Source organism: Pelmatolapia mariae, linkage group LG3_W, assembly GCF_036321145.2.
Source record: "Pelmatolapia mariae isolate MD_Pm_ZW linkage group LG3_W, Pm_UMD_F_2, whole genome shotgun sequence".
Classification (NCBI taxonomy): domain Eukaryota; kingdom Metazoa; phylum Chordata; class Actinopteri; order Cichliformes; family Cichlidae; genus Pelmatolapia; species Pelmatolapia mariae.
The window spans coordinates 94,025,462-94,052,475 of NC_086229.1; the positions used below are offsets into that span (position 1 = coordinate 94,025,462).

The 27,014-nt window shown below is 40.3% G+C and overlaps 1 protein-coding gene across 1 annotated transcript; it reads left to right on the forward strand.

The window, feature by feature from the left end:
* Nucleotides 1-1,655: 1,655 nt before the first annotated feature.
* Nucleotides 1,656-26,521, forward strand: rce1a (Ras converting CAAX endopeptidase 1a). The gene is made up of 8 exons (XM_063470313.1): nucleotides 1,656-2,125; nucleotides 8,169-8,271; nucleotides 8,400-8,483; nucleotides 9,881-9,959; nucleotides 10,156-10,323; nucleotides 13,336-13,407; nucleotides 13,494-13,556; nucleotides 19,486-26,521. The coding sequence occupies exons 1-8, from the start codon at nucleotides 1,956-1,958 to the stop codon at nucleotides 19,707-19,709; spliced, it is 963 nt and encodes a 320-aa protein (XP_063326383.1). The 5' UTR covers nucleotides 1,656-1,955; the 3' UTR covers nucleotides 19,710-26,521.
* Nucleotides 26,522-27,014: the final 493 nt, after the last annotated feature.

Here is a 27,014-nt window from a genome sequence, read left to right on the forward strand (position 1 = left end):
ATTGACTCATTGAGGAATTACAAACAAAGTTACCAGTTACCACTTTTCAGCACCACTGAAAAGGGGAGTTCCTGCAATATTCTAAATGGCACCAATTTGTTTAAGTCGCTGCTGCAGTGACACTTGAATTCATCACTTTTTGTTGGCTAATTTTGTAATAGAGGCTGACAGAGGTGCAGGAGCAAATGAGCCTGGCCTGCACTGAACACCCGCCTCGGACGGGTGAAGAAGCTAATTCAAGAGGTGGATACACATTGAAACTGCAAATACCAAATGCTCCCATGTGTTTATGACCTCAGATAACCTGTAGGAGCACCTTTGGCAGGCCTACACACTGACATTAGCCCACTCTCATCAGAACAGTGTGAAATTATTGCACTTGTCTAAAAGCGCTGCCCATTTAATGATGCTGGAGGATGAAGAAAAGGGAATTATCCTAATTCCAGAGACCACAGCAATGGCTGAAAGTCTGAAGAGATGTCCTGCAGAGAGGACGTGAAATCTCACTGTGGACGTGATAGCGGAGGTCCAAATGTACCCGAGTGAACCAAACACTGGAAAACTGGAGAATCCCCAAGAGTGTTGGGGTGATTGTGAAGACTAGCCTATCCATTCACTTAAACACTGGAACCCAAAGCAAAATCAAATATACATTATATAGATATAAAAATAAGGTGTAAATATCTTATTTGAATAAATACTGGAGAGAAAGGGAGAGACAGAAACTGGTGGGGGAGCTCCATTCACTCCTATCAGCAGAGAGAGAGAGCAGCACACTGGGCTGTAAAATCATTAAAATATCTTAATAAAAACCACGTCTGCTTTCAAGGAGAAAATAAAACAGGCAGGTCAGCTCTGACTCCGTCTGTGCTCTCAATTTTTTCTGCTTTCAACAGAAGATGTTATTTGTAGCATTAAGTGACATCATCCTCACTATAATCTGTTACTCACATACTGCGCCGCCATAAAAATTATATTTATATTATAGAAAAAAAGCTAGAAAAACAATTTCATGACAGATGTGTTTTTTCCTATCCCCGTTTTCTTCCCAGTTTGCAGGTACACTATGACCAAAACTCCAGACTCACAGTGATAAAGTTCAGGAATGTTTCTGTGTGTATTACAGCAAACACAGCATTCTTTTCTCTGTATGTTTGACTTTATAAATTGATTTATTATGAGCAACACGGATGTTAACAAATGGAGACACTAATTGTAACAGTCACAGCCTGCTGTCTTTAACAGACTCAATATTTTTCTTGCCTTGATTGTGCGAGGATTTCTCCAAAATCCCCGGTGTGGATCACCGTTATTGACAGTCTGGTGTAGTAAGTAGCAAATTGGGGCAGCAGATGTCACTGTGGAGGAACTAAGCGGAGAACAGTGTGGCACATGTTCAAATGATCCAAAGTATTTATTAATCAAACAACACTCCTCCCCCGATAATCGGCCCGATATCACTGAACTGTCACATGATATTAAACCGAAACTGTCAATTCTATCAATGAAGTAAATATCAAGTTGTAGATTGAAGCTGCGCTTCATATTTTTGGCCACCAGATGTCACCAAAGAGGACAGTGTTGAAAAGCTTCGAGTAACCCTTTTTCGATACAAGCTTCAGAAAGTTTCATTTGGCCGAAGCGAACTTTTGGAACGCACCCTGCATCGCGGCGGCGTCGATTCATCGCATCGTATGAATCGACGACCACGAGCCAGAAGAAGACGAAGAGGACGCTAACGTTAGCGCCAGTAAATATCGGAAAGGAGATACGATGACGTAATCAGAAAGCGCCGTAGACGTTAGCAAACCAGTTAGCTCCGTTAGCCCGCAATTTGAAAGGAGCTTACTGACAGCTTCATAGCTCGTGTGGGCGAATGTTTTATCCTGTTAAATGACCCAACAGCACCTCTGGTTCCTAGCAGCTGTTTGGGTTAGTCCTGGCTCGCCTTCATTATGACAGAGGAAGATGATTTACCAGCCAACTTTTTGACAGAGAAGATGCAGCACAGCAGTGGAGAGCTGGTCCCTCCCGACGGCCTGTGTTGGTTGTCAGTGCTGTTCTGTCTGATGCTGGCTTGTTTTTATGTTGGCAGCTTATATGTGTGGAGGAGTCACCTGCCCAGGTGAGCTACATACGCTTTATAGTGGGGTTTATTTGAAAGAAGAGTCAGTGAACTGCTTTCATTCCCATATTATTTACCCATACTGAAGTTTACATTAAGTTTGAATTAATATTTAATTAGAAATAATTGATCAGTCTGCATGTTTGGGGACCATGTTAAAGAGTCACTGAAGAAAGGCTGGTGGCATCTGCAAGTGAGATTTTTCACGTGGTTCATTCGTTTTAGTGCTACAAATAAGGAAATGTATCCTCTATGATAATCTTCAGTACTCATATCACAGTGTGTGGCTACAAGTGCAGTAATGAAGCAATGACAGTTTCCTTGTTTCTGACTGGATTAACCTATGTGTTGCTACTTTACCTCCACCTGGGGACACCGTATATGTTTAGTCGCACACTGTAGACCAGGTTTTAGATGTGTCCTTGAACACAGCTGATTTAAATGGCTAAACAACCTCCTCAACCTCTCTTGAAGTTCTCCAGAGGCCTGGTAATGAGTTAATCATTTGATTCAGGTGTGTTGACCCAGGGTGAGACCTAAAACCTGCAGGAGACAGGCCTTAGAGGCCTGGAGTTCTCCACCCTCGCTGTAGACTATGACAGCTGATTTTCTCAGGGTGTTTTTTAAACTTGAAGTAAAACTTGGTTTAGTTTTTCACTCACAGATGCACAAAGAATATTTCCTGTCATCTGACAAGGGCATATATGGATGCCACAGTTGTCAGATTCTGGGCCAGAGCAGATATTTAATACCAAAGTGGCCAATTGCAAAAGCAATGTTTTCTTTGTTTTGCTGGATTCTGATTGTTTTTCTTTTGTTCCTGTGCTGGTACCAGGGAATCTTGAAATTTGAATGGCTACAAAATAGGGCTGCTAAATTTATGGAATCCTATTTGGCAACGACTTGATGGCAGTCGAGGCAAAAATCTAACAATGCAGAAGTTTGCACAAAAAATAATGGATTCCTTTCTGTGAGGAAAAATGAGTCCTTGGTTCATTCTGCAGCTACGTGATACTTGTACTACAAAATTTTCATGCTCCACTATGTCACAAGCACCTGGCTCAGGCTTTACTTTGAAGTTGTGTTGAATTATGTTGCCACTCAAAATGGACCAGGTCAGAGACTAGATGATCTCTTAAGTGTCACTGTGTGTAAAGATGCATGTATCCTGTCACCTATCACTGTGAATAGCAAACGCCAAAGGACTATACTGCAATGTTCATAACCGGGCTTTCTTGGTATTAGCTGAACCCGGTCACATAGGGAGTAGGGAGCTGGTAGTAGTTGTAAAGCTGATTACTAAGACCCATCAGTGACTCTCTGCTTGTTCCTAGGGAAAAGTGTTTATTCCAGGACTGGTTGGTGAGTGGTTCATAGCAGTCGTGAGAATGTACAAAGATAGATGAGATGTATAGTGCTACACCATAAGTCTCCTTGCTACCTTCTTCAGTGCACACCTATAGAACGCACCAAGTGGTAGGGGAACTATGAAGTGTGACACAAAACTGAAACAGAAACTGTTTACATTCAAACTAAAAGTTTCATCTTTTGAAATAAGATAAGCTAAGCTTTTATTATGTGTTGGTTGTAAGGCAGAATTGTGAATTAGATGGTAAACATCCTCCAAGTTTGCATCACATCTTGGAGAGTAAAATGGCGAGTAAATGTAGATTACCAACAACTGCTTGTGACCAAACGCAAGGCTGGTTATGGTGCACGATCTTATGATGGAGTACTGGTGCCACGGCTGATATGCCTCTACAAAATGTGCAGACGAGTTAGTGAAGCAAATTGATCAGCTGTCTTATCGTGTCTTATGATAAAACATACATCCTCTTTATGGCACGATTACCTACAATATCCTTGCATCTGCTCATTGCCAACCACTTCATTTTGTAGAAATCCAGCCAGTTCTTTTAAGTGTGCGTGCGTGTGCGTGTGTGTGTGTGTGTTCTTTCCCCCTTCTAAACAGATGCAGCTTTCTTTTTGATGTCCTTATACTTAACACCACACCGTTCTTATGTAAAGAGAAATCACTTCCTTGTTACTAAAACTGATTCTTAACTCATCTACAGCAGCCGTTGTGTAGCAGCCGTTGTGTAGCAGCCGTTGTGTAGCAGCCGTGGCAGCTGCTTGATTTGAAACAGTTATCTCTGCATTTCTTTGTTTTTATCGAAATAGTATTTCAACTTTATTCTCAAAATGAGCAATAAGATATTTTTTTCTTCATGTGGCCCTAATACCTTCATAGGCTCTTCTCTGATTGGTTTCATCCAGTGTCAGCCAGCAACGCTGAGCAATCCCTTGCCAGCCAGTCTGGGAGTACACACCCTCCATGGTGACCAGAGGTTGCCCAGATGTTAACCTCTAGACCTGTGTGACTGGGGCCTTACGTAGTCTAACACCACAGTCAACTACAGCTGGTATGACAATAGTTGCGATCACCTTTCTCTGTTGAGCTCAGCTCTACGCTCTGGATGTTTAGAGGAGCTGTTTATAATTTAATTTACTACATTTTACTTCCAATTGAACCAAACAGTGGCAGTGTTTTACATGAATGTATTGATTTTGGATGAGATTGCTGTGCTGTAATGCTAACATCAAAGCAGAAAGTTCTCTTTGTGCTCTTTTGTGTTTGTCAGAGTGTCATTTGAAAATTGCTTTATAGGTTGTCTTGTAGCTGTGTAACATACAGCTGCTTTACTGTTATCGTAAGTGATCCCAGCTGAGCTTCAGCAGCAGGGATGCTTTTAAAAGGCTCAAAAACGCCGTCTTAATATGAAGTTACTGTGGAGCAGATGTATCTTATATGCCTACTGTTGCTATTATTTAACTTGTGTCGTATCACTTGTCTGCCCACTTATGTGCACTAATTAATAATGTAACTAGGGTTAATCATTCACTTCTTTATGTGAACACAGTTATCCATGTTTCAGTGCTCGCAGGTTGGTGCTGAATAATAGAAACAGAATAGATATAGGAATAGAAACTCTCCTGTTTCTTTCCCTCTGTATTTGCACAGGTGTAGAGAGCAGCTACTTACACCTGCCCACAGAGTCATAACAAGTGGATGGCACAAAGTTAATGTACTAAAACGCTGGCCTCCACCCTCCTGTTTGGTTTAACAACTTTTCTGGGAGAAAAATTCTGCACTGACAGTGACGTCAGACATTTAGCAGATGTCTTTAGCACTTCTGTCTTTGATGCTACTAATGTAGCAGAGACTGTGGCAGCTCATCGTCATCACCACTCCATTCATAGTGATGGCAATTGATAAGTGTTTGGTGATTCACTGATATCACTTATTGATTCTGTTAATGATTGTCAGTGGATTCTCACTGGTTCCTTCGAGACATTTACAGGCATTAATCTGCACGCTGTGTTCAGAGGTTTGTGCATGCTGGAGGTATTTCCCCTCTCTGTTGTGATCAGTGTTTGGGTCATTACTCAAAATAGTGATCTATGACACAGAACACTGCTCTTAGAGATAATGCAGTACATTACTGAAGTACTCCAGGTAAAAGTAACTTTTACACTCTTTGTTGTGTCACTTTCTCTGTAAAATGATCTGAAATTAATTGTCTGATAATTACCTCTTAACTGTAAACTGACCCAGGCACCACCACAAATCTCTATTAGAGAAAGATCATATGTGTGTCCTGCTTTAGAATTTAAGTATGACCACAAAGCAAAGAGAGACTTTAAAGCAGGAGTGGGGAACTCCAGGCCTCGAGGGCCGGTGTCCTGCAGGTTTTAGACGTGTCCTTGATGCTACATAGGGCTGCTCGATTATGGCAAAAATGATAATCACGATTATTTTCACTGAAATTAAGATCTCAATTATTTGACGATATTTATTTAACAATAACAATGTATTGAATAATGGCTTTAAAGATGTCAAAAAATAATATAAAATAGTGTGCAAATACTGATAACAGTGTGACGCGTGTTCAAAACGCAGAGCGGTGCGCTCGATTTGCCACACGGAGCAGCGCGAGAGGAGGAGCTAATAATCGGCTCAGTCATTTTTAATGATCGTTGAAAGCCCAGATCGTAATCACGATTAAAATTCGATTAATTGAGCAGCCCTAATCCTACATAGCTGATGTAAATGGCTTGAAGTTCTCCAGAGGCCTGGTAATGAACAAATCATGTGATTGAGGTGTGTTGACCCAGGGTGAGATCTAAAACCTGCAGGACACCGGCCCTCGAGGCCTGGAGTTGCCCACTCCTGCTTTAAAACGATCACCACAGTGATTTACAAACATGAACAGGTAGAAATGGAGGCTGCAGCCCGACTGCTCATCACTGCTTTTGCTACCAGTTGAAGGTCAAGGTCTGGCTGCTGGACTTGGATCAGCATTCACTCAGCTTTTTAATTCCTCTGTCTTCTTGGATAGCTTAGCCGTAGCGAGCCGTCTGTGAAGATGCCAAAGCTGTGTTAGCAGCAGAATAAGGTGCTTCTGTCCCACATAGAGTTTGCACCATCGCGCTCTTGTCTTTTTGTGCCATTAAAATATGTAGACTGTACCACTAATCAACTGAAATCAGCTGATTGTAGTGTAAGTGCCAGTGCAACCGATGAGCTGAACTGATAGACAAGAAGACTAACAAAGACTTGAACTACTAGGGACCGCTTCTCGATTCCATCCCTGCTGTTAGCTGTCCGAGTTGTTAGATAATAATCTTCTTTTCCATCAGGATTTTCTCGTCTTCTACTGTTGCACTCGTGACAGATGCAGAGGCACTAACTCATGAAACTGAGCCAGACTTCCCTGTGAAAACTGTGGATGATTTGAGTGCCACTTACTTAGTTTTCAAACTTCAGCATAGAACTGAAGGAACATCTGTACTGCAGATGTTAAGAGATCTTAGTTTCCTTAGCAACAAGTGACAACTCTGCCCTTTTTTGTATATTTTTTCTGTATTTAGTAGTGTAGTTTGTTACCTATGTGTAACCCTAGATATTTCTATGTCCAGCCCACAGACTTTCACAGGCTGGAGAGAAAAATCTACTATCATTTCCTTCATCTTACAGGTGTTCAACATGAGGTGGTTTTTGTGACTCTTACAGGATCCTTGTATTCAGAATCCTGTCTACAATGGCAGTATCATCTGAGTGTTTCTGGATGTGGCAGGACTCCGAGTGGTATTTGAAGTCTGGACAGTCCCCTGTGTTGCCCCCGTGCTGCTCATTAATGTTCCAGAAACACAGTTTTCCAACCTGACTAACCGTGGTCTTTCTGTCAGGTAGTCTGTAATCTCTGTGAGCTTGTCAAAGATCATAACTGTCACATAAGTGCCAGATTTCTCCAGATGAGCTAGGGCACGGTGAAGCATGTAGAGGACAGGGGTCTTGTATGTTGTTGACCTGAAGTCACAGTCGGTGTAGAATCAGCTGTTCCAAGGTTTTCATGATGTGCGATGTAAGGGCCACTGCTCTGTAGTCGTTCAGTTCAGCTGGACACTTCATTTTTGGTACAGGATGTTTTTCACGATGGCAACACCCGCTTCAGTTGTACTCAGATTAATGACACAGGTGTGAGAGGGGAAGGAGAAGGGGGAGCTGTGGTGGAGAAACCTGATTAGGACCAAATATTTAAAACATTCTTGCACTGAATGCAGCACTAACTGAATGCATGTAAATTCCAGTGACCGTGTGATGCATGCTTTGCACTGTTATTGACAGACAGGTCCAGTTTCCAACCAGCTCACATACCTCCCGGATCACAAACGACCACTAAATTAGGCACTGAAAACTGTGGCGCTTGCAGCCAGGTCTTTGAGTGCTCAGAGTAGAAAAGTGCTGTATAAGAACCAGTCCATTACCAGTTACCATTTAAATGGCCAACTTTAAAGCATGAAAAAACTGTTTCACAGGAAGATTTTAGTGTGCTTCTTTATGTGTGCGTTATCAAACCGAAGCTCACTGCTGAGTGCTGACAACTCCGTTCTCCTCCATCTTATCAGCATACAGAAGCTGTTTGTATCTCCGTGCTTGTGTGCTTGGGATAACCTTCTGTGCATGTTTCCCTGTCCTCAGGGACCATCCTGCTGTCATAAAGAGACGCTTCACCAGCGTCCTGATTGTGTCAGGTCTGTCGCCCCTGTTTGTGTGGGCATGGAGAGAATCTGCAGGTGTCACGGTGAGTTGAGATCTTGGATAACTCTGCTTCTTCACTGTGCTGTGGTCCAGTACCTCAGGATGAACATTTTGTGCTACGTTGTATCACATCGCTGTCTGATAAATCTTCTGTTTTCATTTGTGTGTCAGAATGGCCCGTCTCTGCTGGTTCTCATGGGAATCCGGTTTGAAGGCCTCATTCCTGCCATTATACTTCCTCTGCTCCTCACCATGGTAAGAAACAGCCTCGGTAACATTACTACTGGGTTAGTAATGCATGTTAATCGTTAAACTGTGCTTGATTAAAATATTTTGGGAAAGAAAACATTTATTTTTCTTTAGTTTAAATGATGAAAACATCAGTTGTGGGAAACATGCACGCTTTTACACTTCTAGTATTTAACTCATCACCTCTGAGTGTCCTTGGAATGTCACTCAGAATGAAATATGAGAATGTATAGAAACAATTTCAAATAATAATTTAAATTGTTACTTTTATTAATGTTCACACACTTATTTTCAACCTAAAAATATTCACAAATGTGATATTTATACAAATATACTGAGAACTGTGAATCTGTAGTTAAATATTTTAGTGGTACTTTCATTCGTATGTATCATTCATACTTACATTCACGTACAACCACAAGAGAAAAGTAGCCAGGGAGATGAAGAAAGTAGGAAATACCCAGAGTCTGTGTGTTCAACAAACAGGCTGGTGGCTAAAACAAAGGAAAAGGCTTATAGTGACTTATATGTGAGGCTTGACACTAAGGAAGGAGAAAAGGACTTCTACCACATGGCTAGACAGAGAGCCATAGATAGTCTTGAATGAATGTACTGAAGAGGTGGAACCTCTTGAGGAGCTGGAGGAAAGAAAAATGAGAGTGAAGAAGATGGATGGAGGACAGTGAGGGCAACAGCTGGTCTAGGTGACACATCTGTGGAGGTGTGGAGATGTCTAGAAGAGATTTCAGTGAACTTTTTAACGTAAGTATTTAGCACAGTCTTGGAAAGTGGGAGGATACCTAGAGATAGAGAAGTGGTGTAATGGTTTTCAAGAACAAGGGCGATGTGCAGAGCTGTTGTAACTATGGAGGGATAAAGTTGATGAACCATATCATGAAGCTATGGGAAAAAATTATTGATGTTCGGTTATGAAGAGAGGTGATGATCAATAATCAGGGCGAGGGCTTCATGCTGAGAGATAACACGACAGATGTGATGTTTGTTTTCAGAGTGAAGGTCAGGAGTCGTACTGTCTTTGTGGATGTATAGAGAGCTTACGATAAGAAAGGAACTGTGGCGCTACACGAGGAAATCACGAGTTCCAGTCAAGTATTTCAAATGTATGAGGACAGCAAGACAGTGGTGACGTGTGCAGTAGGAATGCCATTTGGGACATTTTCTAAAACAATGGTTTGAGTCAAACTTGAGATGCAAGAAAGACACAGATGCTTGAATTCAGGTTCAGGTTCCTTTATTGTCATTCAGTCAATGATCACAATTACATATCTGAATGAAATTATGTGGACAGAGGAAAAAACATAAATTTGATATGAAGCTCTGGTAATGGCAGCAACATCTCAAATATTTGGAAGTACTTTTATTTGTCTGGCCATGTGCTGCAGGTCCTGTTTCTGGGCCCGCTCATGCAGTTGGCCATGGATTGTCCGTGGAGCTTCACCGATGGGATCCGGGTGGCCTTTGGTGAGCCAACAAGCTGTGCTATGTTTTATTCTTGAACTGGATTCATGATTTTAGATCTGTTTCTAAATTTGGTTTACACCTGTTGCTTTTGAGTGATTTATCTCAAACTGTCTGATGTTTAGTCTAAAATCTGTTTTGGGCGAGCTTCATTTCATCATAAAACATTGCGTAACCCCGTTCTTGCTTCTTCCTCTAGACCCGTGGTTCTGGATGTTGTGTGCCAATGATATGCGGTGGCTGAGGAATCAAGTGGTGGCGCCGCTAACTGAGGAGCTGGTGTTCAGAGCATGCATGTTGCCCATGTTGGTGCCCTGTGCTGGTCCTTCTACCGCTATCATAACCTGTCCCCTCTTTTTCGGAGTGGGTGAGTGCAAGTTTTTCCAGCTTAGCCACAAGTTGTTTATTTATTTTTCTCTTTTTATTCAGCCGTTTTAAAAACGTCACAAAGTGCTGCTGAAATAAATAAGAACAGTAAAGAAGCGCTGTAATAAAAGCCAACAAAAAGATACAAGAAGACACAATAAATAAACCAATAAATAATAATTACATTAAAAAAATAACCAGTAGAAAGCCTGTTTAAATGAAAAGTTGTTTACTGCTTTTTAAAAGAATCCACAGAGTCAACTAAATGGGTTCAACACACTGAACGGCTCCGCCCCCCCGAAACGTTAGCCGTGTACAGGAAACGACCAGCAAACCTGTGAACAGCGAGCAGCACTGTTTCATAATTATCTGGAGCCCAGCTGTTTTGTGCTCTGTAGGTTAAAACGAGAATTTTGAAACAAGTCCTAAAATCTATTTATAGCCAGTTTAAAACCCTTTATCCCCTACCCCGTCACCGGCGGCAGGTTTTTCCAACGTTTCTTTAAACTACTGCAACTCTTCAACAGTTTGCGCAATCTTAAAAATTCCAACGGTTCCTGAAAGCAGCGACTCTTTTCGTTGATAGTCCCAAGCACTGCGTCACAGCAGCCCTGGGAAGAGGAAGGCTGAGAGAGAGTGAGTGCGAAGGAGTCATACAGAAAACTGGAATTAGGTCGGACAAAACTTAACTGTTCTCAGGAGACACACAAGATCAATCAATATATTTCACAATACAGAGCATTTTCTGTAAATTCCATGAATAGATTATATAACCACCACCTCAAGTACTATTTCGTTTTTACATTTAAATTAAATAGTCAAAAATGAAATAACCATGGGGCTCACATGGTGTTATTCTGTATTGGCGCACACTAGATGACCCCATGCAGTCAGCTAAGAGCTTCCCTGAGGTCTCCACCTATCATTACTGCTCCTGTATGTTCGTCAGCAAACAGGCTCGGATGAAGCGCACTGTGAAGTTCATACAGTGATGTTTGGCTTGTCCACATATCTGTTGTTGGAGCGTAGTATGCTACGTTTGATACTTTGGCCTGACACTCGTGGTATAAACGAGGGAACTCGACTTGGCGCTTTCAGCTGTAGCCAAGTGTTTTGAGCAACGCACAAAATCTTATATATAGTAGTGCTGTCAATAGATTAAAAAAAATTTACCAATTTTCTGTCATTAATTGCAATTACTGGATCAATAGTCTGGTTGCAATTAAACTTTTTCAACTTTATATTTAAGCTTGTAACTGACATTTATGCAATATAATGAAGTAAATGCAGAATAAACACAAAGAATGTTAAATGCTTGAATTCAAAGAGAATTTGAATAGTTTCGTTCAGTCTTTTAGCACAGCTTCTCTCCTGTGAAATACAACTTTTTTACAAACCTATATACTTAAAGGTAAGTATACAGTAATATATAATATATATTAATGCTGTCAAACAATTAAAATGTTTAATCAGATTCATCACAGGGTTACTGTGGATTCATTTTGATCAATCACGATGAAATATCATTCACTTTTGTTCTATATTAATCGCATTTCATTTTGCCTGAGCAAACAGACTCGAGAAAACAGGGAAAATATCTGCACTTAACATGTTTATTGAACATCTTGAACATACATGTTAATAAAAAAACTGTAAACATGTATCCTCTCTCTCTGTCACTCTTGGGGAGGCTTCAAGTCCTTGAAACGAGGAACCAAAGCTCTGTAAAGGTTCTCAGTGATGTTAACATGTCTGCAGTTTGTTGCAATCCACTCGGTGTCAGTCAGCATGTCCGAGGTCGACTTACTGAGCCCCCGATGCTCCGTGAGTGGTTTGTCCAAGCTGGGTGAGGCGTTAGCCAAAGTGCTAGCAGCATGTCCGACTAACGCATCCTTCGCATCAATGTGATATTTTAAGCTGGAAGCTGGACCTTGATAATTATGAATTACAGTAAAATCAGCTAAGAAGAAATAAATACATGAGCTTCTAATTTTAAAAATATTGCACAAATGGAAGAAAGCAGTCCTGCATATTTGTTTAATATTCAAAAATGACTCCAGGATTCCTCGCTGTTACTGGAGGCCAAGTCAGTGCCACCCAGAGTGAGCAGCAGCTCTGAACAGGGTCAGGAGACGCTAACGAGGGAAGCGAGGCTCCGTAAACTCGGCGGGGATGCACGCTTTGATTCACCTGGCAAATATACTGCCAACAACTTGGATGAACTGCAGCTACTCAACAGCTTAAAATCAACTTTTCCAGATTTGCAACTTTGTGCTTCACTAAAAGCTAGATAGGTGACTACATCCCCGGCTGCTCATTATATTTGTCGGACTTCCAACTTCTCCTTGTGGACCGTTATACGGAGCTTTCTGAAAGAGAAGTCTGTTTGTATACAAACAAACCTAGAGACCATTATCTCTGAGTTTAAATCATTTTATACTCCACAGGAGTTCACCTGGCCTGTGTTAGCAAAGCATCATATCACCTGGCTGAGCAGATACCTAACACTGAGGACAAACACCCGGTCTCCCTGCTCATTGTTCTTGATGACTTTAACAGAGCAAACGTCAGACATGAGAATTCAGCCAGCACATGAACTGTCCTACCAGGGACAAAAGCACGTATCCCTCTGTCCCCCATCTGCTGGAGTCTGATCACTGCCTGGTTCATCCTCTCCAGACTTACAGGCAAAATCTGAGATCTGTTGCTACCTCGTTTACAGGACACTAGCCTTTATACCACCATTACAGCGCAGGAAGCCCCTGCAGTTTTCTCCTGAACGATGGGTGTCGCCACTCAGACAATATCGCTGCATAAGCGCTGCTGGAAGAGCACAAGTCAAACAAAGCCAAGACTTTGAGTGCTTTTTGGAAAAAAAAAAATTCCCCCCTAAATTTAGTGTTGATTGGAAGTAGCAGTGTATATAATAAATAATACAGAGTGTGTTCCAATCATTTCTTTTAAGAGTTGAAGTTGCTGCATGTCTGAGTGCCTGCTCTGTCTTCTCTTCTAGCTCACTTCCACCATGTGATTGAGTTGCTGAGGTTCAGACAGGGCACGCTGTTGGGTATTTTCCTCTCTGCAGGTGAGAACATCTTTTTCACTGCATTTATTGTGACTTCATCACAGGATAGCAGGAAGATGCACTTTTGTTCTTCTATTTTGCAACAGTGTTTCAGTTTTCCTACACGGCAGTGTTTGGAGCCTACACAGCCTTCATCTTCATCAGAACAGGTACGAGGCTTTTGTTCACTATTTTTTTTTTCTATTCTTCCCTTTCTGTTCTATGCGTCCCGTCGGCCTGCCACTGGCTAGTATGATTATGTTTGGGTTTTCTGAGCCGGGCTGTCCAAGCCTTGGATTAAGAGCGTTTACAGAAATGTTCTGTCATCAGTCCTGAAGCAGTAACTAACCTGAGATAAACTAAATGAAAGAAATTTACCAGTCTGTAATTTTACATTAAAATACACAGGTCAGCCATCGTATGAGCCAACAGATGTGCATTATTGGGAAAAATATATCTGCTATATGTGAAAGAGGATTTAAGATAATTGTGCATAGCTTTGAAGGGAATCAACGTTGAAGTGCACTGAATGTTTTTTTCCTGTTATGGACCACACAGAGTGGTTTTTACAGTTACAAAATAATTGAAGGTTTACTGAATATGGACATATTCCTAATTTTGATTTGCCATATACAGTGGTATGCAAAGGTTTGGGCACCCTTTTCATGATTTTATTTCATAAATCGTTGTTTGTTTGGATCAGCAATTCCATTTAAATATATCATATAGCAGATGAACACAGTGATATTTGAGAAGTGAAACGAAGGATTTACAGAAAGAGTGCAATAGTTACTTCAACTAAATCAAGCAGGTGCATAAATTTGGGCACCCCAACAGAAAAATTACATCAATATTTAGTAGATCCTCCTTTGCAGAAATAACGCCTCCAAACACTTCTTATAGCTTCCAATGAGAGTCTGGATTGTGGTTGAAGGTATTTTGGACCTTTCGTCTTTACAAAACATCTCTAGTTCAGTCAGGTTTGTAGCAGGTGTTTCTCTTTGAATGCTGTGTACTGTTTCCTCCATGCACACCGCCTCTTGTTATGCCCAAATAACTCAATTTTAGTTTCATCAGTCCACAGCACCTTATTCCAGAATGAAGCTGGCTTGTCCAAATGTGCTTTAGCAAACCTCAAGCAACTCTGTTTGTGGCATGTGCGCAGAAAAGGCTTCTTCTGCATTACTCTCCCATACAGCATCTCCTTGTGCAAAGTGCGCTGAATAGCTGAACGATGCACAGTGACTCCATTTGGTGTGTGGGTTGACTCTCACTGTTCTCACCATCCTTCGCCTCGGCTTATCTAAGATTTCCTTGACCTGTCACTTCCGGCCTTAACTAGAACTGAGCCTATGGTCTTCCATTTCCTCACTATGTTCCTCACAGTGGAAACTGACAGCTGAAATCTCCGTGATAGCTTTTTGTATACTTCACCTAAACCATGATGTTGAACAATCTTTGTTTTCAAGTCATCTGAGAGTTGTTTTGAGGCTCCCATGTTGCCACTCCTCAGAGAAGATGCAAAGAGGAGAAAAGCTTGCAATTGGCCACCTTAAATACGCTTCCTCATGACTGGATTCATCTGTGTATGTAGGTCAAGGGTCAATGAGCTTACCAAACAAATTTTATGTTTCAATAATTAGTGCTGAAGGCATTCAAATCAATAAAACAATAAGGGTGCCCAAATTTATGCACCTGCCTAAATTAGTTGAAGTAACTATTGCACACTTTCTGTAAATCCTGTAAACTTAATTTCACTTCTCAAATATCACTGTGTTCATCTGCTATATGATATATTTAAATGAAATTGCTGATCCAAACAACCAACGATTTATGAAGGAAAATTATCAGGGGTGCCCAAATTTTTGCATACCACTGTAATTTAGTAAAACCTAAAAATAAAATGTTTTCCATATTAACCCTCTGAGCTCTATCCTGGCCATTTGTGGCCACTTTGCTTTTCGCTTTTCAACCATTTTTGTTCTGTTAATGCAAATGGAATGAAACTTCCCAAAGGTGTGTATTTCTTTCAGATTTATTAATTTTCAACATCAGCTCCTTAATAATGTCAATAATATTCACTATACACTAAACTGTTCCTCTTGGCTCTATCGTGGCCATTTGTGGCCAATTGAAACCCATTATAACCACCTTTTTTGATTCCTTGTTACTGACAGTACTATATCATGCGATTTAGGTAAAATTGCTTTCATTCTAAACTCAACACATGAAAATTGTAGTTTTTAATGTTTTTTACCAAATTACATCATTTACCCATTTTTGGCCAAGCAAGCAATTTCATGTAATATTCTGAGTTTCTAGTAGCGGCCTTTGATAGCCTACCACACTCCAATGGACCAAAATAATGAAACAATTTTGACATAGGTTTGATCTTAAGGATCTAATAGTTTGTGTTTGTGCATGACATTGCAGTACAAACATGTATTTGCAAGATAGACTGGAATAAATTCAAACATTACATAGGCTGCAGTGAATTTCTGTGGATGCAGGATATTGAGCTTTGAGGTTCCCAGTCAAACTTAGCTTTGAAGCACATGTTAAAAGCACTTTTACTCTTGTATTTTTCATCAAACGATACCATACCCAAAATATCAACTCTAGAAACAAAAACAAAAAAAAACCAATCATAGGACATTTTGCAGAGTTCAAACCTGCAGCTGCAGCTGGAGCGCAAACAACAACAAACACTATTTGTAAACGTGTCCTGGAGTTTATGCAGGTGCAGACAGAGCTACTGCTGTAAGTAAGCCTAACAGCTTCCAGATCATTTATTCTGGCAATATGGCAAGAAGGTCATCACTGCTTCAAGCACTGTCTATATGATCTGGTCAGAGAGCAAGGACAGCAGCAGTCCTCTGCCCTGGAAGAAAATACATCTGCCCAAGATGAAGAAACCTCCTCTCCAGAAGATGAGGGGACAATCTTCAAAGAGGCTGACTGCATCACCACTGATGTTGAGTTCTAGACAGTGCCCGAATCCTCTTCTTTGGGGGAGGATTGGGGTTGGGGGGCATGGAGGTGGAGCCCCCCCCCCCAAAAGAACATAGGAGCATTTTCTGAGACCGAGGAGCCGGCGACTCAGTGGATCCGCCATGAAAGGAAAACCATGTGGGTCCCACTACTGAAGAGAGACTGCACCACAATCCAGTACCCACTGGTATCAAACCAGGGCTCACCCTGTATGCAGTTTCCTGCATTAGCAGCCTGAGATCTGCTTTTGACTTTTTTATAACAAAGGAGATCTTTTAGCTGCTGTGCACCCTTACAAACCTGCACGGGAGGCCAAGGTGTGAGGATTGGAGGATTATAGATGAAGTGGAGATAAAACCTACACCAGAATAAAGCAATACATAGTATGTTGAATGAAAACACTGGAAGTTCTCAGGAAGTAAAAAAGGGAAAGGGGTTCAGACTCCAACTGACGGAGGAGCTCCGAGGACAACGTCTTTCCTTCGGTCACATTGGCAGAGGAACTCCTCAGATGAAAACCGGCACAGGGGAAACAACCCAGAGCTTCCTCCTCAGCTCCTCCAGTTGCAACAGAGGAAGATTTTGTTGTCTGTCTTTGGCTTCACCAAAACTACCACAGCAATATCCCACATGCCAAAGCAACGGAGGGATATGCTTCTTTTGACAGCAACACACAAGGAACCAGCAGTCGGTGATGGGGAATAAAGGATGCGTGAAAGGAACGGAACAGCAGCCCCTTGAACCAGGTGTAGAAAGTGTGCCTACAAAAACCACTCTAATGTGGTTAGTACATCTTGCTGCTAATGAGGATGCACACAGAAGCACACAGATACTGGAATATAAATTTTGATCATTTTATTGGTGATTGCAGGGATTATTTGGTCATTAAATTGCCTTTCTGGCCACGAACACACCATGTGTGACATTGCTTTTGGCCATTCACCACCACCCCCCCCCCCCCCCCCCCCCCAAAAAAAAGAAAGAATAAATAAATAAATAAAAAAAATAAATAAAGTAAAAATAAATCATTGTAACAGTTACTGTTACTGACCTGCAATGATGATAAAAAACATATTAGGTTTCACCATTTATATGCTAAAAGATAAGAACTAGCACAAAAGAAGAACTTTATTACTATTTTTACTATAATAATACATAATCTGACTGGTATTCAAAGGGTATAATATCAGAATTTGAATTATATTTTGGTTTTTATGACTAGAAGCGGTGCTAATTTAAAAAATCAAGTCAATGAAAGTAGAAAAATGTTTTAATATATATGAATTTTATAGCATTTTGTAAACGTAAACAGGGAGTGGCCATTTTTGGCCACGAACAAGCTGAGAGGGATTTTTTTTTGTTTTTCTCTCACTGCACAAAAAAACAAAGATGCATAAAACTCATTGATACTTTTAATTATTGCTATGCATCTAACCTCCATCATGGTTAGAAAATAAATCAGTTTGCATGTATTATTTAGAAAAAAAATGGGGATTTTATGCTTTTATCCCTATGTAAATCATTGAAATTATGTGCTCTAACTGGTATTTAAAGGGTTAAATTTCAGAATTTTAATGAAATTTTGATGTTCATGAACAGCCCTGATGCTAATCTAAAAAATCATGTAAAAAAAACTGGACATTTTTTTTAATATATATGAATTTTATAGCATTTTGTAAATGTAAACAAGGGGTGGCCATTTGTGGCCACGAACAAGCTGAGAGGGAGTTTTTTTGTTTTTCTGCCACTGCAGAAAAAAACAATGTTGCATAAATGTCATTGATGCTGTTAATTATTGCTATGCATCTAACCTTCATCATGGTTAGCAAATAAATCAGATGGCATGTATTATTTAGAAAAAAAACTGGGATTTTATGATTTTCTCTATTTATGAGTTGTTATGATTATGTGCTCTAACTGGTATTTAAAGGGTTAAATTTCAGAATTTTAATGAAATTTGATTTTCATGAACAGCCCTGATGCTAATCTAAAAAATCATGTAAAAAAAACTGGACATTTTTTTTTAATATATATGAATTTTATAGCATTTTGTAAATGTAAACAGGGGGTGGCCATTTTTGGCCACGAACAAGCTGAGAGGGAGTTTTTATGTTTTTGCTCTCTCTGCACTAAAATAACAATGCATTATAATCAATGTTGATGTGAATCAATTATATGCCCCAGACTCTACTATTAATAATACAAGAAATTTCAGTAGCAATGCAATTATATAAAATTGCGAGATTTGAGGTTGTCGTCCAGCTGGTGCAGTGGACAAACAAACTGGTGTTTAAAGGGTTAAAAAATAAAAAAGTAATAATTATTTTATATTTATGGAAAGAACTGAAGTTACTTAAAAGCTTTATGCAGAAAAAATGGCAAAAAAACAAACAAAAAAAAAATTACAGGCCTAATCTGTAGGTGGCCACTTTTGGCCACGAACAAGCTGATAGGGTAGTGATTTTGATCAAGGCCAGAGGGTTAAACAGTCGTATATGAACCCCTATGATAAATGTAGTTAACTGTTCGGGACACTACAGCCTGCAGCATGCTTATTCCACAAGCCTGTGTCACAGTTTATCCTTATGTCTCCAGCAATATTATATGTGTGGGATTTAAAGAAATTAAGTTAATAAATGTGATAAAGTAAGTTTGTAATCTGCTGTTAAATTGTGAAGTTATGCGCTGGACGTTGGTGCCGTTGGCCTTGGATGAGTGTTAAAGTGTCACACAGTGCACAGGTTGTCCAGTGTGGAGCTCATGTATTGAGCCGTGGTGCCTGTTCATCTTACTGTGGTACTGAGGTAGGTTACTGGCCGGTAGTTGGATGAGAGCGGTCTCTTCTGTATGTAAACTATACACTTCGTCATTCAGCAGTTTGGTGTCCAAGCTTGCACCTTAGCTGGTTATTTAAAATTCTGTCCTTTTGTCCAAAAATGTTCTCTTGTGTCTTTAAAAAAACAGTTTCAATATTTTCAGTTACAGGATTTAAAGGATTTTTTTTTTTTTTAAATCAAATTATTTGTTGTTTGTCTATCTCAGCTGGATGGGAAGCTAAAGAAAGCTGTGACTCTGTCAAACAGTGGGTGTTTTTTCTGTCTGTTACAGGTCACCTGATTGGTCCGGTACTCTGCCACTCCTTCTGTAACTACATGGGTTTCCCTGCCATCAGCACAGCTCTGGAGCACCCTTACCGGCTCACTGTCCTCTCCTCCTACATACTGGGGGTCCTCCTCTTCTTTCTCCTTCTGTTCCCCTTCACCGACCCCTCCTATTACAGCCTCCCAGCCTGCACCCTCACCTCCTTTTCCAGTTCCTCCTGCCTCTCCTGATCCTTGTCCCACCCTCACATTTCTACTGTTGTCAAGAAGCAATTGAGGGTGTTTTTGCTTTTTTTTTTACTTTTTTACTTGTTTTTGTTTCCTCATTAGTGTTAAGAGTTAAGGTCTGGTCAGATTTGGGCCAACAGTGACGACTCTGTTGCCACAGAGAGGGGAGGAACTCTGTAGACCCGTTCCTTGGTCTGTAGACACTTTGTTTGTCTGTATTTATGTGGCACCAGTCCTGTAACTCTGTCGAAAGCTGGTTCTCATGGTGTGCAGAAGTTAGAGTTAGACAGCTAATGTGTCCTACACTGCCACACAGATACAGGATAGTACAGTAGAACTGACATTACACAGATAACAAGTTCTCCTTAGAATGCTGGTAAATCTCTGTGATAAGGTACCACAGTATACCTCTGTGATGGACTCATTCGGTCTGACTCGTTCTCCTAAAGGATGAGTCTGGTTTGCTGCACCTGTTTTCATTATTATGATGGCATCACATGACAGGTTGGAAGCAAACATACTTCCTGCTCCTTTCACCCGACTCGTTGTTTGTGAGAAACATGACTAATTTATATTTTCAACAAGTAATAGTCCGTTGTGTGTTGTGTATATGCAGAGTGATGGGGATTGCTACTATGCTCACGTCACTTGCTAATTATTTTCACTTTCATGCCAGTTTTCCACTGCAGGTTCCAGTTTGTAAGCTAGTCTCTGTTTAAAATGAGTTTCTGTCATTTCTTAGACTTTCCTACATCGTGTGTGTTCAGACTGAATAGGACTCATCCTTCACTTTGCTGCCTTTAATTTAGCTTCAACTAAATAAAACCCCAACACTTTGGGCATAATTTAAGAGAGAAGGAAGTGAACACAGCTTTACTACAAACAAGAGCCAGTCAGTGTTGCTGAAACTGGTCACCAGTACATGCCCAAAGGACAAAAGTAGGTTTGTCACAACCCGTATTGTGATTGTTGCTGTTTTAACCATCGTTCGCCATCAGTAGGCAGAAATACAAGCACTCAGGATTGTGGCTATTGATGGCTCCCTCTTAAATAAACCAGATTATGTAAACCACTTATTTTTTACATCATATTAAAGCCAAACTAATACATTCAGCAAAAACTGAATAAAACCCAAGTAAACAGGAAGCTTTGAGTACTCTACAACCTGATTTATGTTAAGGAAACCATAACTTGAACTTCTAACAAAGACTAGTGTTTTTGTGCCGCAGAGCTGCTCCAAGCTTCGTTTACAGTTTTTAGCCCTCAGCTGTGAAAGACTGATGGTGTTGTATTCACTCCTCGGGGCAGGTGGTCGGCATGGACGCCCAAGTTTGCCAATGCGATAATGAGGCGAGGCGATGTAGGAGCGTCACATTTATACCAAAGTTGCAGCTACTAAAACTTTTGGTGGAGTTTGAATCTCAGTGACCTCAAGGTCAGGGGTCAAGTTCTCTAACACTCTTGTGAACAAAAACTATATAATAACTAAGTCGCCTAGGTCGCCTAAAAATCCTGAAAGAGTTTGATTCCCAGTGACCTTGACCTCAGGGTCTATAAGTCTATAAGTAGCGCTGGCAGCAGCCGGTATTTTTAAAGAGAGTAGCATCTGTGACCAGTCAGTGACTAATAAGATGATAAGCCCCAACTGGAAAACTCCTGAATTGAACCCTGAAAAGTGTACAGAGGTACATTTCATTCATTTAAAGCGCAAAGTGGTTTAGATACTAAGGTTTAGCTATTACCCGACCTGTACATGATTAAGAATCATCATGAGAGAATAGTTACAACAACAGAACCAAACTCAAGCTTTAGCTGTTTGCACCAGACTTCTGTGCAGCCTAAGAGTATTGTTTCACAGCAGAGTGACGTAACAGTGTGCCCTGACCCTTGTTCTTATTGACAGACTGGTACAGTGTCTCTGCTTGCTTCATGTCCACTAGTAAGCCAGTAACAGGTTAAAGCTAATGTGAGACTGACTGGAGAAAAAAACAACTAAACAAAAAACCCCAGAAAACTTGAAGACACGCAGCTGCACCCTTACTGTGAAGACAAAGTAGATTGCTCTGACCTTCAGCAATAAGTCAGCAAAAAGGTTTTAGATTGATCTTTAGTCAGTGAAATATGCCATTTTTGTTCGTATGTAATTCCAAACATTTTTCATGTGGCGTGTTTGGTCTTGGTCCCTGAAGCTGTCAGTCGAGGGCAGCGAAGCACTTTGGGAAATGCAGAATGAACTGATTGTAAGGAACAAAGACCTTTCAGTTCTGTTCATCATCCTGTCTGACATCAGTTATCTGGTACTGAAAAATCATTTCCCTCTAACTTATTTTTAATTATACACAATTTTGGCCCAGTGGTGACTGAGTGGAAGAGCCTTGTTCAGGACCTGCACAGAGACCTGCTCTGATGCTAGGCCGTCTGTTTGTGATCAGTTTTTCTCATTCTCTGCTTCCTACTTTGACTCATAAGTGCTTGATTGTTCTGTTTATAGTTCAGTCCAGGCAGGTAAAAAGCGACATGCACACCTGATATGATCACACGTACAGTGCAGTGAAGGTTTTTTGTGCCCTTCTTTTCTCTAGTAAGAACCGTTATTCACTAATGAAGAAAACTTGGAGCAGTGGTGAACCTTCCCAGAGTGGCCAGCCTACTGATATTAGTCCAAGAGTCCATCAAGTCTCACCCGGGAGGAAACAAAAGAACCCAGAACAACATCTAAAGAATTGCAGGCCTGACTTTCCTTGGTTAAGGTCAGTGTACGTCATTGAAGAGTGCAAAAAGAGGAAAAAATGGCCTCGGTGGAAAAGTTCAGAGGTGGAAACGAGGGCTGACCGAAACAAACACAAACACTTCTGGGAAAATATTTTGTGCACCTGTGAGACAAAAAGTCAAGCCTTTTGGAAGACTACCCTCTCAGTGTATCAGGTGTAAAACTAACACTTAATTTCCTACAAATAACATCATGCCAACATGGGTGGTGGTGGTGGTGTAACAGTCAGGGCTGCTTTGTTGCTTCAGAGTCTGAGCAACATGACCTGTAACTACGCTGAATTAAAGCAATTTTGCATAGAAGAATGAGCTAAAATTCCTCCACAACAACGTGAACAACTCTGGTTGTGTAGTTATTGCTCCCAGAACTACACAACCAGTCATAATATTTAGGAGGCACCACTGGACACACCGTCTGCCAGTTTTCATGTGGCTGTGTGGTGAAATATTTGACTACTTACCCCAGTTTATTTATATTCGGCTGAATAGAAACAGTGCTGCATCAGTTCCACACTGATGTTATGATCCACCCTGTTCCAAAACAGTGCCTGAACATTTTATTAATGTTGAATTTTTACTGAAAGGTCTAGAAGATTATATTATTATTTTATTCAAAAGTAACTTTTCCAGAAATACAAAATAGTGTGCAGAGTCCAGTAGCCTCATGAAGGAAGACTTACTTAATTCAAATTAGATCCAGTCTGGTAATCAAGTCACACACTGTGCTGGGTGATGATTTTTTTACTAATATCAATTTAAAAGAGTGAATCCACAAACGATGCATGCCAGTCAATTCAGTTTTATTTACAGATAAGGACAGGAATGATTGTCTCCAGTTTGTTAGTATTTGTTTTGGTCTTGGAGCAGTAGTTCCACAGAGAGCTCTGTATGTTTGGGCTGTCGTGTTGGAAGACAAAACGATGACCCAGGTCCAGTTTTGCTGCTGACTGCTTGAGTTGTGCTTTATCATCTTCACATATCCTTCTTCATGATTCCTTCCTTCCTTGACAAGATTCCCAGTTCCAGACACACTGAAGCAGCCCTGCAGCATGATGTGTTTGACTGCAGGGATGGTGTCCCTTGGGGTGTGTCAACATAAGCAGCGTCTTTGTGACCAGAGAGCTCCAATTTCATCTAATCTGGTCAAAGAGCATATTTGCAGCATGCACCATTTTTCTCAGGGTTCTCCTTCGATTACTTCAGTCTGGCTTTTTCTTGGTCTGCAGTCCTTTACTGATTAGCCACTTCCAAGCTTGGCTAAGTCTGGAGTCTTGGCAGTTGTTCCGGGGTCTTGAGAACATCTTTTACTAGTTTCCTTTCCAGAGTCTTTGGAATGGTTCACCTCCTCGTCTACCACGTTTTATTTGTGCGCTGTGTGGTTCTCTTTGAATTTCTCGATCATACTTCTTATGCCAGTTTTGAAACCCAGTGATAACTTTGTATAGCCATCTCCTGCTTTGTGAGCATCAACCATTCTTTTCCTCAAGTCTTTCTTTTCATTTTGGTGTGACGTTTGACGACTCGAGCCCTCGCTAAAGTTTTTTAATGTGTATAAGTCAGAAGATGACTCTCAGTTTTATAAAAAGTTAAAGCACGTCTTTGCAGAGCGGTGGTTTGTGCAGGGGCCCAATAAAGTCAGTTTGTCAGGGGGATTACTACATTGAACTTTGATTCTGTTTTTATGTGTAAATAGGAGTAATATGTGCTTTCTAAAGAATTTAAAAATGCTATTTTGAAAATCCAATGCTCTGTCAAAAAAGACAAATTGAAAAAAGAAAATTCCAGAGGTAATAATTTTGTCCTCATCTGCGTGTCTCTATAAAATGACATTCTTTATGTAAATGTGTTCTCAACAACAGTCACAGACATATCTGAACAGTTGAAGCTGCACTCCACACCTCTGCAGAGGGAACATTAAGGCTAACAAGCCAGATGTTGACTGTTGAAAAGAAGGGTAACGTGTCAATGCAGAACATCCCATCTGTGAAGGAATGACTTGATCGAATCCCTGTGTTTAATATATTTCTAAAAGTAGATTCAATTCAGTTCAGTTTTATTTATATGGCTCCAAATCACAACAACAGTTGCCTCGAGGTGCTTTAAAAGTTTGTCATCAAGTTTGCTTGCTACCATTTTCTTTTGAAGATCCTGCTCCTGTATGATGGAGGCATGCAGAGCCATGCAGTTTCGCTTCTGCCACAAACATACCAGAAAATGAGCCACTGCTTCTACAGCTAGTTTAACTTGATTGAACCCAGAGGATGAAAGTAACAGCCCGAGAGTTAGAAACTTGATTATTTATTATTTTGGATGTATGGCTTTAATGCATTCATTAGAAAAACATCTATAAAATCAAGTGTTTCATGTTTCTGTTGTTGACAGAAGAATGTAAACATGTCTGTCATTTCTAAACATGATGCGATACTTTGGTTAAAACCTTTGAATTATAGCTGAAAATCTATAACTTGACTGATTAAAATCCACTTGATTCACTGTAGTAAACAGAGGACACATTACAAAAACTCTTGTCTAATTTTGGGCCTACCTCTATGCAGAAATAGGATTATTAATAATATATAATAAACTGTGAAACTTTCTGAATCTTAAGAAAAACAAATTTGGTCTTACTGGTTTGCACTACTTGAGCCCAGAGAATGTAAACATGTTCCAGTAATAGCGGCATCATTAACAGACTGGTTCTTATATAGTGCTTCTCCACTCGACTGGAGCGCTCAGTGCTTTATACAACACGCCTCATTCACACCAGCACTTTTTCTGCTTAGTTTCTCTCTAAAATTCAATTCAATCATTTATTGGAGAGCAAACTGGTTTTCAGTATCTTGTCTAAGGATACTTTGGCATACAGACTGAGATGGCCAGGGAACGAACCACCAACCTTCCAGTTAGTGCTTGACCTGACCTGAGATGCAGAGTCACAGTTACACATGGGGGATCTATTTTACGGGTTAAATCACTTGCATCTTAGTGCAAACACAAAAACTGATTAAGACCAGGTTATGTTCAGAGTTAAGGTTTAAAATCAGGAAAAGCACGCAGGTTTTTTTTTTTTAAATTTACTATTTGATTTAAGTGCTGTATAGATCGACTGCTGTAAGAATATGTTTATATATGCAAACTGTTAATCCGTACTCTCCTAATTCCGACTGAATGAATCCCAGATTTCCTGACCCATAAAATGAGGCGATACATCCTGAAATAGAAGCTGAAACATGTTTTCTGCAACTGCTCAGTTATGTGGCCACTCACACATCAAATCAACAAATACATATGCATGCTGGGGGCTGGTAGCATCAGTTATAGTTCTTTGTGAGCACGTGTAGTTTGAGTACAGGTCCTGTCCTGGTTTGATTCACTTTCTTCTGACGTTACCTCACAGAGATTGGATATACCCTTCATACCAGGTGAAAGCAGCAGTTTCCATCTAATTATTGTTCTCTCTGAGAGCAAATGGTCGTAGGATTTTCTCCTCGTCTTGGTTTGACTGCAAGTGTTTCACTTTCCTCCCGCTGACATTACCTTGAAGACGTGGGATAGATGATCAGACTGAAGCACTGGTTTGAGGCTTTTGTTTGTTTGTTTGTTTTCTTGTTTTGGTTTGTTTGTTTTTTACTGTTGTTGGAGAAAAGTACTTCCTCAGCCAATAGTGAGTATTTGCTACTGAAGATGCACAACCTGTACATGTGAAATAATAGGCAGAAGGCAGAGTCTATTTTTGCTTAAACAGCTCCTTATTTTCATACAGAAACACAAAGGAAGATTGTTTCACACGTGCATATGTGAAATCTGAGACGTCTGCTGAATCCAAACTCCAGATATTTGTATCGAGCACTATATTTTGTAATCAGATGTATTTTGGTGACAGGAACAGAGTGTGCAGATATGTGCATGTATTTTATGCTCACTGTGTCCCACTTGTTTTACAGTTAGAGGCTACAGAACCATGTTTTAGTACGACAGTCTTTTACAGGAATTTTGGATTTATTGCAAAATATAAATTTGTAAATAAAGAATGTCATTTTATACAACTGCCAGCGTCTGTGCTTTTGTCTCTTAAACATTGACTGTTAAGTAATCTTGTCCTTTGTCTTTTTTAAAGCAAGACAGTCCCTTTGATCCAATGACAAAATACTGTATCATATACAGCGGTCCCTCGTTTATCGCGGGAGTTACGTTCTAAAAATATTATTTTTTACAAATATTTTAGATGTTGTAAGGCTGTAAAACTCCTCACTACACATTTTCACACTTTTCTCTCTTGTTTAAACTCTCAAAGTTCAAACCTTGGTAGAAACATAAGTCCAGTATTATAGAATGAAACCAAAGATCAAACCCTGTTTTCAGGTCCAGAACATGGGAACAGAGCAGCTGCCAGAGGATTCAACATTAATGACTCAACGGTACGGAAGGAGAGGAAGCAAGAAGAATGAGTAAAGTTTGACTTATCTGGTTGTTTTGTTTCACTTAATGCGCCTTATAATCTGGAAAATACGGTAATTCTACCTTCCTGTAGCATGTCTA

Excerpts from the sequence above, each read along its gene's own strand:
- rce1a (XM_063470313.1), top strand. The coding sequence starts at position 1,956 with ATGACAGAGGAAGATGATTTACCAGCCAACTTTTTGACAGAGAAGATG. Across the intron at positions 8,484-9,880 it reads TTCCTCTGCTCCTCACCATG|GTCCTGTTTCTGGGCCCGCT; the intron begins GTAAGAAACAGC and ends CATGTGCTGCAG. Across the intron at positions 13,557-19,485 it reads CTTCATCTTCATCAGAACAG|GTCACCTGATTGGTCCGGTA; the intron begins GTACGAGGCTTT and ends TGTCTGTTACAG.